Genomic DNA, 13,306 nt, shown 5'->3' with positions numbered 1-13,306 from the left:
AATGTGGCAATGACGGCACTGCGAGGAGGGGAAGTTATGTCGGATACGATGGGCATCTCCACTCCACTGCTACATGAACCCTGCCACTGACAACCAAACCCCGACGCGGGCCGCTATACTTCCCGTTCTCAGTTCGACTAGCCTGCCTTGCCTACCAACAGCCATGCACAGGGTTTCAGCAGCAATTAGAAAACCTCCACCGCTACAAAAGCACCCAATATCTTCAAACGGGCTTTTTTGGTGTTTATCACGCGCGAGACTACGGCACTTGCACTGGATTGGCCAGTCTAGACTCCTCCTTCTTTTAGCCCCAAACTGTCGAACCAGAGTCGTTCTGCGGTATTTCCGCAGTAGGCAAGCCGACGTGCCGAGCACAACCCTGGCCCACACGTACGTCGACGGGCAATCATATCCCCGCAAGGCGCAACATTTTATAATTTATAATCTCTCCGCTCATCGACACATTCAAGAATTCCACAGGTCGATTCATAGTTCAGGATTGATTTGATGTTTGACGACAAAGGGCGGTCAAGCTTTTACCCTTTTCCTATATACGGCCTATGCTCACAAATTGGACCGGATTCATTTTCGCCCGGGACTGCCACAAACGAGGCTCGCAGGGGAACTCGTTTGCATAAATACAGTCACAATTATACTTACCATCTCAGAACTTGATTATTTGCATCACGTCTCGATCGTAGGTTGGGATCTGTTTTCGGGTCCTTCAATCTTTCACCTGCTATCCTCGAATCCAGAATTCCGCACAGCACTTCTGCATGGGCTGCCATTATCTACTTACAATACAAATATCCGCGGTATGAACACATTAGCCGAGAGCGAGAAGGGAGCCCCAGATACCGCCCACATTGTAGAAAAATACAAGACCGGGGCTCGGGAAAGCTCAAATATCACCACCACGGACTGCCTGTCTTCGGCAACCAGCCCATCCGATAGTAGCGACTCGGCAGAATCTACACCGGTAGCCACAGTCGGGGCAGAATCAATCCCTGATGGCGGCATCACGGCATGGCTCCAGGTGCTTGGCTGCTTTATCATCTTTGCCGAAACCTGGGGCCTAGTCAACGCGTTTGGTGTCTACCAAACATATTACGAAACCAACATGCTCTCTTCGGTCTCATCCTCATCCATCTCCTGGATTGGATCAGTGCAAGGCGCTTTGCTCATGATGGTCAGCTTTGTCTCGGGCCCACTCTACGATGCAGGCTACTTCCGCCACCTGATATTCGTGGGGCTAGCCCTTCTCGTCCTGGGTCAATTCCTCATATCTTTCTGCTCAGTATACTGGCAGGTGCTTCTTGCGCAGGGCGTCATGACCGGTATCGGTATGGGCCTGATCTTTTCGCCTGGGGCTGCGATTCTAGCTCAATACTTTCACCGGCGGCGAGCCCTCGTCTTGGGATTATCATCAACTGGCTCTCCCCTTGTGGGCATCACGCTTCCCATCATTTTTTCGAAGCTTGAGCCGAGAATCGGGTTTGCATGGACGACCCGCACGATAGCATTCATCCTGTTGGCATTGTCGGCCATACCTCTGGCATGTATGCATACACGCCTGCCGCCCAGCGAGGGGTCTCGAAGGAGGATCCTTGATCCCACGGCTTTGCACGATGCGTACTTCTTGACCACAGTGTGCGCATCCTTCTTCACATTCCTCACCCTATTCGTGCCGTTCTTTTACCTCCAGCTCTACGCGGAGATGCACGGGCTCGCAAGCCCCGATATTTCGCCTTATGTAGTGACAGTGCTCAACGCCGGCAGCATCGTTGGTAGGGTCGTTCCAAACCACGTTGCCGACCGCGCCGGGTCCATCAACATGGTGCTGGTGTGCGGTGTAGCCGCACTGGTAGTTCTGGCGGGCTGGTTTGGAATCCAGAATTTTGCCGGGTTGATCGTATTTGCCCTGCTGTACGGCTGCTTTTCTGGCGGCGTAGTGAGCCTGATGCCCAGCGTCATCATATCGTTGACTCCGGACCCAGGGAGAGTTGGGGCAAGGTTGGGCATGAATTTCCTCACCACGGGCGTGGCTCTGTTGGTAGGAACCCCGGTCGCCGGAGCCGTGCTCAATGGGTTCGGGCGTAGCCAGTGGCTTGGAGTAATTGGGTACTCGACAGCTGGCATGCTTGTTGGGGTATCTTTCCAAGGTTTAAGCCGACTTTTGCTCTGGCGCACCAAGGGACAGATTAAGGCCTGATGATTTCATGCGACTGTTTGTGGCCTACCATTGGTTCTTTAACTTGAAAAAAAAAAAAGGATTAAAAAAATGACCAAAAAAGACTAAGATAGATGTCAACATTTTCTTCTGAGTGCGTTTTCCGCACAGACCCCCCTCCCTTTCTATGCAATCTTTTATACGCGTGTTCCAGGGTGACATCGTGAAAGCTGCGCAGCGCCCGCATACGCTCAATAAGCCGCAATCAACAGTCGGTGAATCCTGGCGATCTGTGATTGATCGGCGGTTATGGCGCCATTCCCGATTGAAACTTGCCAGAAGCGCAGGGCGGATGAAACCATGTTCCCTAGGCTCTAGATTCATCACGAGATCCCCAACGAGAGTAGTCTTGTAGTTTACTCGGTTCATGTTGATGGGAACTCTGGGAATCGCCAAGACTAGATGTGGAACACGGTGGGGTGCTGTGGATGTTTTGTGTTCCCCGCACATGCGCTGAGTAACATTACGTTAACGTACTTGTGTGTGTGAGAGAGAGAGAGAGAGAGAGAGAGAGAGAGAGAGAGAGAGAGAGAGAGAGAGAGAGAGAGAGAGAGAGAAAAGAAAAAGCAAAGAGAAAAAAATAGGTCCCGTCAAGTGAGAGAGACTTGCATTGAATACTATCTTGTTGCTGGTCAACCGGCTTGAATGTTCCGGTCTCTCGACGATTATTTCTACCGTAATTTGAAGAAACATAACTACATATAGTGGGTACGCAAGGCACGCCATGCTTTGGTAATGTGCCTTAGTGTATGCAAGAGGGCGTTGGAGGAAGGACTTGATCATTTGTCAGCCCGACAAATGCTTAAAAACACAAGGGGCCGCTCGTGTGATGGCTTGTTGTTTTGGCTTTCGCCGGGTTTTTGAATTGTCAGACCTTATTAAGCATTACCTACTCGGTAGGCTGTGAGCTACTCAGGCTAGGTACCTACCAAGGCATTTGACAGCCCCGACAAGGTAGGCGCTTTCTTCAGCATGGCTGTCGGAGGGCGCCCCGATAATGGGTGGGTTTTGGTGGGCTGGATTTGAGTTGTTGGAACTACAATCCATGCAATTACGGTAATACGTACACCTGGAAGGAGCTATATGCAGCACCCAACCCCATAGCCCCGCGTTTGCAACCTCCCTGGCTGGCATATCTGATCATGGAAGGTATCTGATGTACTATAGTGTGCCTAATTTACAAACTCAATGGCAGTGTCATGTTATTCTTTTGCCTCTGGATTTCAATCTCAAGTGCTGTTTTAGGGAGAATAAAACGACGGCTCTAGCTAGCTACTGTAGGTATGGTAGGTATGTATGTATGAATCGCAAGGGAGCAGTGTGGTTGTGAGAAATTCATCATAGATTTTGATTCGCCAGGGACAAGGATCTATCGCGTTGGATGGACGTAGGTACGGTAGTAAACCTGGATCGGGAAACCAAACCCCACCATGACAACAAGCGTGCAGTTTATTAATGCTTACTATACACTGCGGTACACCCCAAGACTGGAGACAGACAGAAGCTGATGCAGTAACAAGAAGAGTCACCTACCTTATCCAAGCGCGCCTACCGATCTAGGTAGGTAGCTACCTAGGTAGTTTACCCCGCAAGAGAAGGTACCTTAGGCAGGTACAGTTAGTTAGGCAAGGTAGTCTTAGGTAGGTTCCTGTCATGTAGTGGGAACTTGAGGAGGATAGGGGTTCGACCTTTTCCATGTTGTTCTAAACACATCGGCAGATCCCTGTCTTGGCTTGCCAGTTTGTGCATTCCTGGCCCGTCCGTATCTTTGGCAGGTAGCCCACTGCTATCTCTCGGTATACGTAGAGGAAGAGGGGCATATAAATACCTTACCTACCTGCCACTTGGTTACCGTCTCCCGTTCTCTCAGACTTACCTTCCCTAGACCATATACTTTGATACCCTTATTTGAGCACCTCCTCACATACATTCAACCCCAATCCCAACTTCCGTAAACTTTTGGATTTTCTCCCAGCTCAACCTAGAAAACCACCGTCAAAATGGCTCCCAAGATCGCCATCGTCTACGTGAGTTCAAAAGATATTTCGCAAAGTCAAAAACATGGGATGTTGGCAGAGGCCAGCATAGACCCAATCAGCCAATTGGACTTATGACTGATTATCCGTGTATTCGTTCCACTCGAACAGTACTCCATGTACGGCCACATCAAGCAGCTGGCCGAAGCCGAGAAGGCTGGTATTGAGAAGGCCGGTGGCAAGGTCGACCTGTTCCAGTAAGGCCACCTTTTACTTCATCTTGTTTCGCTTGAGTGCGACTATCCATACTTTATTCGAAAAAAAAACAATTCCAAGCTAACGTACTTGCACAAAGGATTGAGGAGACGCTCCCGCAGGATGTCCTCACCAAGATGGGGGCTCCCGCAAAGCCCACTGACGTCACTGTCCTCAGCGATGTAGGTCAAGCCCACTCAGTGGTCGCCACGCCGGGATATATAGTCTCAGGTTTGCTGACAATGACATGAAGCCCGCAACTCTTGAGGAATACGATGCCTTCCTCTTTGGCATTCCCACCCGTTACGGAAACTTCCCGGGGCAGTAAGTCAGGTCCACTTTGATGACGTGACTTTTTTATGTGCTGACGCTTGCAACAGATGGAAGGCCTTCCTGGACAAGACCGGTAAGCAGTGGGCTACGGGTGGCTTCTACGGCAAGTACGCCGGCATCTTCATTTCCACCGCCTCGCAGGGTGGCGGTCAAGAGTCGACGGCTATCGCTGCCATGTCGACATTTGCCCACCACGGCATCATCTACGTCCCCCTGGGATACACCAAGTGCTTCGGCATCCAGACCGACCTGAGCGAGGCTCGCGGAGGATCCCCATGGGGAGCTGGCACTTTTGCAGGCGGCGACGGATCGAGGCAGCCCTCTGAGAAGGAGCTCGAGCTCGCCAGGATCCAGGGCGAGGAGTTCTACAACCACGTGTCCAAGGCTTTCAAGTGACTGCATGGCAGTAAATCGGAGGCTGGGGCACCCGCAGAAAAGGCAGAGCCAGCAAAGGAGCAGAAGGCGGAAGGTCAGAACGGGGCTGGCAACGCAGCCAACGGCTCTGGCGGTAACGTCCCTGCAAAGAAGGACTCGGAGGGAGAGGATGGTGGTCCTTGCGGCCTGCCCAGCAAGTGTAATATCCTGTAGCTTGCTGTCTGCGATGCAATAAAGGATAGTAATGACCAGCATGAAAGTAATACTGTGTTCAAGAGCATGGCTCTTTTGCAAGAATCGGCAGTCTTTTTGTAAGCTTCCGCTTCCAAAAGCCATGCTGGATTTGGTAGCAGAGTGGATATCAAAATACAAAATCTGTAATGCCGCCATGCAATGTCGCCAACTGGATCTTACGAATTGGATTCCTATCAAGAGAGCCAAGCCATTACATTGTAGGTTTATACAGGCGTAGCGTGTGGAAACGGATTCAGAGAGAGAAAAAAACAATTCATACTACAATTACGTTCCATCCAAAGTGGTTTCACATTGGAGACTTGACTTTGCGTGCATCGAAACGACGGCACACAACCGGTTGCCACGACAGCGGATTCAATAACAAGGCGCTAGCCAACTATTTTGCTCGGTTGAGAATAATTGAATGCGGCATACCAAAACGCCGAGAGCAGCACCTTGCTCTGGAACCATGATACTTGCAGTAAGGCAAGCAAGGTAAGCTTGGTAGCGTTTTAGTTGCGAGCACGTGCAAGAATGAGTCGGTTTGAATGGGCTGTCAACAGGTTGAGTGCTCTCAATGCAAAAAAAGAGAATATGAGACGAAGGAAAAATTTAGAGGCAGAACAAAAAAAGAAAGACACAAAGAACACAAAGAAGGGAAGAAGAAGATATGCAAAAGAAGCACCTTGCATTCATCCGAACGATGTGTTGCTAATATTGTCAGCAGATGAAAAAGCTCCTTCGTACTTGGTCCAAGGCTTACCCCTGTCGTTGAAGACAGAAAATACCGTAAACACAAAGACATGGGATCATCCTGCAGAAAATAGAAATCAGAACACACACTGTCCGACAGAGTTGTTGCGGGGAGCCAAGGCAAATGGGGGCGAACCTGCACAGTACCGTAAGGCAAGGTACCCAAGTACTTAGTGCCAACACAGCACACTACTACTGTCCACGTACACTCATGATTGACGCGTACCTTACTACGGGAGAACTTAGAAGGCGCTATTCCCGCCATCCAAGTGGGTAGCCTTCTTTTTTTTCTCTTTCTCTCCGTGTCTTACTATGGGTTTCCTCTGTTGGAGATGACACGCGGGCACCAAACTAGGCTTGAGTCGGATAGCGAGATGTGCGCGTAAGGTGGAAAACCTATTAATGTAACTTTTTGTTTCATAAAAGAATCTCGTGAGAGTCGGGGGGGGGGCGAGTGACGTACTGTAGAAGCATCAGATTACCGAAATTTTAAAGCGGCCCCCCAGCTTGAGCAAAAAGTAATTAAGAACAAAAAGGCGAGGTTCCGGTACTAATTAGGGAGCCAACCATCAACAGCGAGGCAGCAATTGATCGAAACGCGAAAGCAACCGGGTATAGGGGTGGGTTATGGGGTAAGTTTGTTTAGTAACAGATTGCATGATGATCAGGCATTGCTGCGATTCAAAAAAAAAACGACCGTGACCCTCTGGTGCATAGTAAGTTGTTGATCACGTTCATTCGTTGTACAGTACAACACTGTCCACGCAAGTCGTTTGTAAACAACTTTCATGCTGTGGGGACAAGTTCCGGATGGTGACAGTGGCCAGACCCGGCCAATCGAACGGCCCGCTTGTCTGCAAGGTCTGCGGGCGGGGGGTTGCTATGCCGGAGAAGATGAAGCGAGAACAAACGTCATCGTACACAATAGCTTCGATCTTCAGTTTGTGTTGTGTTGATTGATCATGTCAATCTTTAGTGTCAGACGCCAATGATTGTACCATCGATAGGAGAAATGACCATCCATACAAGCGAAGATTTTGGATCGCTTTGCTTCTTGTCATTTCGAAGGACCCCTCACAGCCGCAAAGGAACTTTTTTGATTGCCAACAAAACAAAAGTTCAAAGCCAAGAAAAGCAGAGAAGAAACAATACTGTCTAGACCTACACGCACATAAAAAAAAACATAAAGGGCAAAAAAAAAAAGTCAAAGTTACAAGGGTCTCAGACGATGATGAGCTGACGGGTCTGATCTACCCAATTATTTCCGCCGATAGAAGCACGGAGTACTGCACATTGCTAGGGGACCTGGTACAGTACGAGACTAAGATTTTTTTTTTCCTTCATACAACCCGAAAACAGCAAAAAAGAAAGCAAAAAACTCCCCGTTTGATACTACTGTACCAGTCGCTCGTAACAATACCATGCATAACTCGTTGCCTCAACTCACCTGTGCTACCAGGTACCAAGCCTCACTCATATCCACAGACCCACCCGGAAACCCGCCCAGCTGCACCGCCCAGCTACCGCCAAGACCCACTTGGCTGGCCTCACCATCCCGGCCGAAGACGCCGTTTCCAAGCCCACATGCCGCCTTGCTGTCTACGTAACTTGAACAGGTCTGGTTTTGCACAGTATGGTATTCTAACAAACAGCCCAGTCTGCAGAAAAAAAAAAAAAAAAAAAAAAAAAAAAAAAAAAAAAAAAAAAACTACGCCAGAGAGAACCAATCTGGTCTCGATCGGAAGTGCTCATACCGTGCCTAGGCTAGACTGCCACCAAACAAACAAGCTCAGCTTGCTCGCTCCCCCTCGCCTGGTTACCCCCCCCTCACATCCCCCAGAAGCGTAGGTTTTGGTGTACCCGCCAGCCGCGAAACCGAGACCTCCGAACCAAGCGCGGAAGCAGGGAAGGTAGGTAACATACATGCTTTTCGTAAAAGCAGGGAAGCTAGCCAACCAGTCCGGCCTGGTTTCCCAGCGCCAGAAGAAAGCAGACAGGGGGGCAAGCCGAGAAAAAAAAAAAGGTGAAAGAGTCTCGCCCTCACGACCGTGTCCACGATCATCTACGCACTATACGGACTACTCGTGGCTCTGAAAGAGCTCTACCTACCTCACCTTGTCCCGTGTGTTGCTCGTTTGGATCCAAGTCTGGTCTCTTGATACACCAGACCAAGACAGCCAACGGCCCGCGTCGTCAAGATGGCTTCTAGTAAGTCCTCCAAAGAGAGGCGTCTTTCAGTTATGAGCTTCTTTTCAAATCGTTCCAACCGTCTTTCTGCACCTTCTTTGCCCACTTCCCTCCTATCCACCGGCGATTCTTGCAACAGTGAAGACAAGGAGAACACGGAGCCGTCTTCGCAGCCCCGAGATCACCAGCGCCAGACGCAGCAGATGCAACAGCACCAGCAGCGGCAGCAGCAGATGCATCATCAACAGCACCAACAGCAGTCAGCGCAACCACCAAGGCCCCGGTTGCGCCCGCGGCCCGTGTCGTCCGTGTTCCTCGTCCCGCGCGATGAGGAATTAGACGCCAGCGTCAGTCCCAAGTCGTTTGGTCGCACAGATACGAGCCTGAGCGTACCACAGGGACGGCCGCGGCTGCAGGAGCTGCAGCAAAAGGATGAATACGATGCGCTGCAGGACCACATTAGGCGGTCGCACCAACGTGCCTCTACCCAGCCAGTGCTCGGAGAGACCGCGAGCACGCTGACCGACAGCAGCGGCAGCATCAGCAGCTTCACCACCGCTGCCAGTTCTCCTCCGGTGGCGGACAGGCAACGGAACTTCAAACGCTTGTCCCTGACTGCCTGGCCCCCCAAGCAGTCGTCACCTACACTAAAGTCCTTCTTCTCGACCCGCAAGACTAAATCGCCAGCTACAGAGTTGCCTCCCCCTGAACGAGCGGCGCCCGCGATACCCTCCGATCGAGGCCCTCCCACCTCCCGACTGTCGATAAGCCGCAAGCCTGTTCCCCCGCATCCCCGTGATGATCGCTCGGCTTCCCCTGCCCATCGTAAAGCCCCATCTCACTCGGACGCCACCGCCGCCGCCGCCGGCTACCTCGACTTTTCTTCGCCCAATCTCCCGCCTCCCCTCGCGCCGGTCACGGATGCCGGCAACACCATCCCGCTTCACCAAAGTCCAGACGCACAGCGCAAGCATCCCGACGCCCGCATGATGCGCAACTTCAGTCACAAGGCCTCCAAGTCGTTAGACCCCACGCCACCGCCACCGCCCCCACCTAAAGATAACTCTCTGAGCGGTGCTATGACAAAACCGCCGTCCGATTCCCCGCCCGGCTCAGACATTGTTGCACCGCGTCAACGGCAGGCCGAACCGGAAGCAAAGGGGAAGCAGCAGAAGAAGCTACAACCCCGCCCCCGTCAAGTCTCTCCTTCTCCCGAACCGCAGCGCGGGAGGAGGAGTGTGTCGGCGCACCCGTCTCCAGGATCCAAGATCGTCAAGTCAAGGACCGAGGGCCCGCAAAGCACACAAGCCTCAACGCCAGCGACATCCAGGCCTCAGTCGGCAAACTCTAGGGCTCAATCGGCACATTCCGGCGAGAGAAAGCCCGCCCATGGGCACAGTCCTAGTCGCGGAAGGCTCCGAAAAAGCTGGCTTCCCGGTAGTCGTGGCAAGGAGGCCCCCGACCATGGACCTGCAGCCCAAGGCTCGAACAGTGCAGCTTGGATCCTCGGCCCTGATAGCAAGGCTGAGTACGGTACCAGCTATCTGTCGAATGGTGAAAAGGTGATGAAACTCCCACCCCCATGGTTCATCCCAACAGGGCATTATTTGTTTTATGCTGTCGTCCCCCCATCTTTTCCCCTTTTTGCAAACAGCTACTAACTCAAAATGGTATAGGTACCGGAGCTCTGGAATGAATCGGGTGATGTCATGGTGTTTCTGCTTCCTAGGGACAGTGGTGCAGGACCTAGCTTCAGGCTTCCTGGTGGAATTTTTGCAGACTCTAGCGTATTCGATGACCTGCTGCGAGCCGAGATGACCTCGTCGCCCGCCGGCAGCCGAGAGCGGATAAACAGCTTCAGTGGACGGGATAGTTTGAGCGCAGAAGACGCTCGCCGAAATGTGCAAAAGACGCCCAGTCCGCCCCCAGGTGGCGACGGCAGTGGAATATTGCGCCTGTTCCTCACCGAGACGCCAACTTGGCCCAAGGCGGCGCAGGGCCTGCCGCCGCTTGAGCGTCTCATCGACATTCGAAATTTCTTTGCCTTCCTGACAGGCCAACCGCTTGTGGCAACCTTGGAAAACCCCTCGCTCTTTCATGTGCTGTTGCGCATCGCAGGTTTGCTTCGCGAGTATGGTTTCTCGAGCCCGGACGGCATGTCCTTTGGCAGGGACGTGGACCTAAGCATGTCGTTTTACACGGATCAGTTTGGGCTTGCGGACGTGAAGCACAGCACGGAAAAGACGGTCCAGAGCCTCATGATTGCCGAGCAGATGCGATCCTGGGAACTCTACAATGAGGCCTTTGTGCACGCCGTTGGCAAGTGGGAGGCCATCATGGATCTCAAGTCACCGGTTTATACTCAGCTCACCCGAACAACCAGGGATCGTCTTGGTAAGCAAGCCGCTCGGTCCTATTCGATTTTCGTTCTGTTCCACGAACCGAAATATATACTGACCATAGACCTCCTCCAGAGCGCTCACACTTCGACCTGGAAAGTCGCAGGCACAACTTCTGCACTCGCCTAGACGACATGGCTTTCCCGGGTATCTTTGCTGGCATTGCCAACTCTACATCAAATCCTGATTTCAGGCACGTTCGCTTCAAGAACTGGAAGAATAGCTTCATCAGCATGCGCAGCTTCATACTCAAGTACTACAAGCATCAGTTTGGAAGTTGGCCGCCCAAGGCTCGCAGCAAGAAGAATCCCTTTACCGAGAGTGGCTTGAATCGTCAGGTTCTCAAGACTCTTTACTCAGATCTTTGTGCCCTTTACGACCTCCTGGTTGACCGCGAGCAGATGACGACGCGTATGTTCAACCAGGCTACGCACGATGGGCCAGTCGACCCAGCACATGCCGAGATTGTGGCACTTCGCAAATTATTGGAAGAATATGTAAGCTTTTTTTTCCCCCACTAGATTGTCTAGTTCACGCATAGACAGGCGAAGCCATCGTGCTAACGTAGCCACTTTCCCTACCTGCAGGACAACTCGTCGCCACCCGTACTACCTCCTATACCATTTGATGTTCCCAAGGTAAGTCAGGCAGCGGGATGGCTAAATTTTGGTATAGAAATTTAGGAAGTCGCAGCAGGAAACTAACCCAATTTGCCATCTAGATGCCGACAATGAAGACAATCCTGGAAACGTACGATCAGCTTTCGGCAAAAGAGCAGGCCGCTGTCGATAGGCGCGTCAAGAGCCACGAGCTTATACTGGTGATGCGGCGATCATACAACTTCGACACTGACAGCCTGCAGCACTCCTTCCTCGACGCCTTCAAGCAGTATGATTTGGCCGAGGCCAAGGGCAAGAACTCGTCGGAGCTCTCGGATTTCAGATTCGGCTGCTGGATCTTCCTCTACGTCGTCATCCAAGCACTTCCCATGCTTGCAGTTGACGCCCCAGGGGTACGCTTCACCGAGGGTGTGGAGTACTTCCTGTGCATGCCTCCCAAGGGTGATCCGCCATGGATGGAGGACGGTGCCAGTGTTCGCAAGGTCAGTCAATATTTTCTGGAGCAGATGGTTGTTTTTAAGGCATACTAACGCGTTCTCGTTCTAGATGTGGTTCAAGCTTGTGGACCAGGACAAGCAGGTCGAGTTGTCGGCGGATGCGGTACTGTTCTCGGTCGAGGCCACATACGACCGATCTCACTGCTGGCAAGCCGCCAAGAAGTGGGCCGAGGCCGCAGCGGCCATGGACGAGGCCGAAGGGTCTGGCCAGGGAGTGATGGCCCAGTCGCAGCAGATGGTGCCCCCTCTAATGTCGCCGCTCGAGCCGCCTCGTCCCGGCTTCTCGGGCATGGACGGCGATGGGTCAGGCTCACCCACCATGGGCACAGGCACGCCAGGATCGGCATCTCCAACCGCGAGCGGTATGGGGTCGCCCATGCTTCGACCTCGCCGGCAGTCCCCGGCCGGCGCGTCGACACGGAACCGTGTCTCGGGCCACTGGCGGTCGAGCATCGCCTTTGGTCTCGAGCCCGTCGACATGGATCCGGCCGCCGGTCCCCCAGGCGCAACCGGAAGCCCATATAGCGGCAGCAACAGGTCGCTCCTCAACCTCAACTCTCCCGCCTCTGGCGCCACGGGGGAGATGGAGTCGCCCTCGGCACCCTTTGCGCAGTCGGCTCGCACGCACATGGGCCGCAGCTACTCTGCCGGCAACCTGCAGGTCATGGGCAACAACGGCCAGCCGCCCAGCCATGCCAAGGATCACTCTCGACACAACAGCACCGTGACCGGTGGCGATCCCGGCATGTCGTTTGACGACATCCTCAAGGGTATGGAGGATACCAAGGTCAAGAAGAAGAAGAGCTGGCTTCCTGGAGCGTAAAAAAAAAGAAAGAAAAGAAGAAAATAAAAGAGTCAAGCTTCTATGGTCCTCGTCTCACATTTCATACTGGCCTTTTTTTTCGGTCATATCTTGGCGCTGTGTTTTTTGTATCTTTTCATTTGCAGCTTCTGGATTTTGATCCCTGGACATTCTGCCGGCGTATTGTAATCTGGCCTCTTGAATCATAAGCGTCGCCTCGTCAGTTTCCTGTGCTGCTGCTCACTATGACATATATTTTTGAGCTACGTGAAGACTTGTTACTGGTTTTCCTTTTCTTCTTTTTTTTCATATCTCTCCTTTATTTCTTTATTTCGTCCCTCATATCTTGGTCCCGCTCTTGATTTGACAAAGAAAAGCAACACCCGCTTCAAACAAGCGACAATCTACACCTTTGAGGGATGGCATTTAGATGAGTTTATTGAAGATGTACAAGACGTACTTGATAGCCACTTACCGCGGGTGTTTGGGAGGGAAAGCATTCGACAATAGTCAGTCAAACTAATACAATATAATTGACATTAACCTCATCATCTTATTTGACTGTATGCCCGATAAACGAAAATGATATATGGTTATGAAAAGGACCTGCGAGTTCACTGTCAACATATTCACCGCAAGCGAAAC

At 52.0% G+C, this 13,306-nt stretch overlaps 4 protein-coding genes across 4 annotated transcripts; all 4 read left to right on the top strand.

The window, feature by feature from the left end:
• Window positions 1-817: 817 nt before the first annotated feature.
• Window positions 818-2,212, top strand: PgNI_03930 (uncharacterized protein; the record flags this gene model as incomplete). The annotated part of the gene is made up of 1 exon (XM_031123982.1): window positions 818-2,212. The coding sequence occupies one exon, from the start codon at window positions 818-820 to the stop codon at window positions 2,210-2,212; it is 1,395 nt and encodes a 464-aa protein (XP_030983383.1).
• A 1,797-nt stretch (window positions 2,213-4,009) lies between these two features.
• Window positions 4,010-6,310, top strand: PgNI_03929 (uncharacterized protein). The gene is made up of 5 exons (XM_031123981.1): window positions 4,010-4,257; window positions 4,378-4,463; window positions 4,562-4,643; window positions 4,715-4,785; window positions 4,842-6,310. The coding sequence occupies exons 1-5, from the start codon at window positions 4,231-4,233 to the stop codon at window positions 5,188-5,190; spliced, it is 615 nt and encodes a 204-aa protein (XP_030984601.1). The 5' UTR covers window positions 4,010-4,230; the 3' UTR covers window positions 5,191-6,310.
• A 473-nt stretch (window positions 6,311-6,783) lies between these two features.
• Window positions 6,784-7,116, top strand: PgNI_03928 (uncharacterized protein; the record flags this gene model as incomplete). The annotated part of the gene is made up of 2 exons (XM_031123980.1): window positions 6,784-6,788; window positions 6,906-7,116. 2 exons carry the CDS (start codon window positions 6,784-6,786, stop codon window positions 7,114-7,116), a joined length of 216 nt encoding a protein of 71 aa, XP_030984602.1.
• A 725-nt stretch (window positions 7,117-7,841) lies between these two features.
• On the top strand, window positions 7,842-13,206 carry PgNI_03927 (uncharacterized protein). The gene is made up of 6 exons (XM_031123979.1): window positions 7,842-9,905; window positions 10,020-10,737; window positions 10,818-11,239; window positions 11,330-11,380; window positions 11,464-11,844; window positions 11,909-13,206. The coding sequence occupies exons 1-6, from the start codon at window positions 8,355-8,357 to the stop codon at window positions 12,680-12,682; spliced, it is 3,897 nt and encodes a 1,298-aa protein (XP_030984595.1). The 5' UTR covers window positions 7,842-8,354; the 3' UTR covers window positions 12,683-13,206.
• Window positions 13,207-13,306: the final 100 nt, after the last annotated feature.

Source organism: Pyricularia grisea, assembly GCF_004355905.1.
Source record: "Pyricularia grisea strain NI907 chromosome Unknown Pyricularia_grisea_NI907_Scaffold_2, whole genome shotgun sequence".
In the NCBI taxonomy this organism is placed as follows: domain Eukaryota; kingdom Fungi; phylum Ascomycota; class Sordariomycetes; order Magnaporthales; family Pyriculariaceae; genus Pyricularia; species Pyricularia grisea.
The sequence above is the reverse complement of the archived record's forward strand: the minus strand, read 5'-3'. Positions and strand labels throughout refer to the sequence as shown.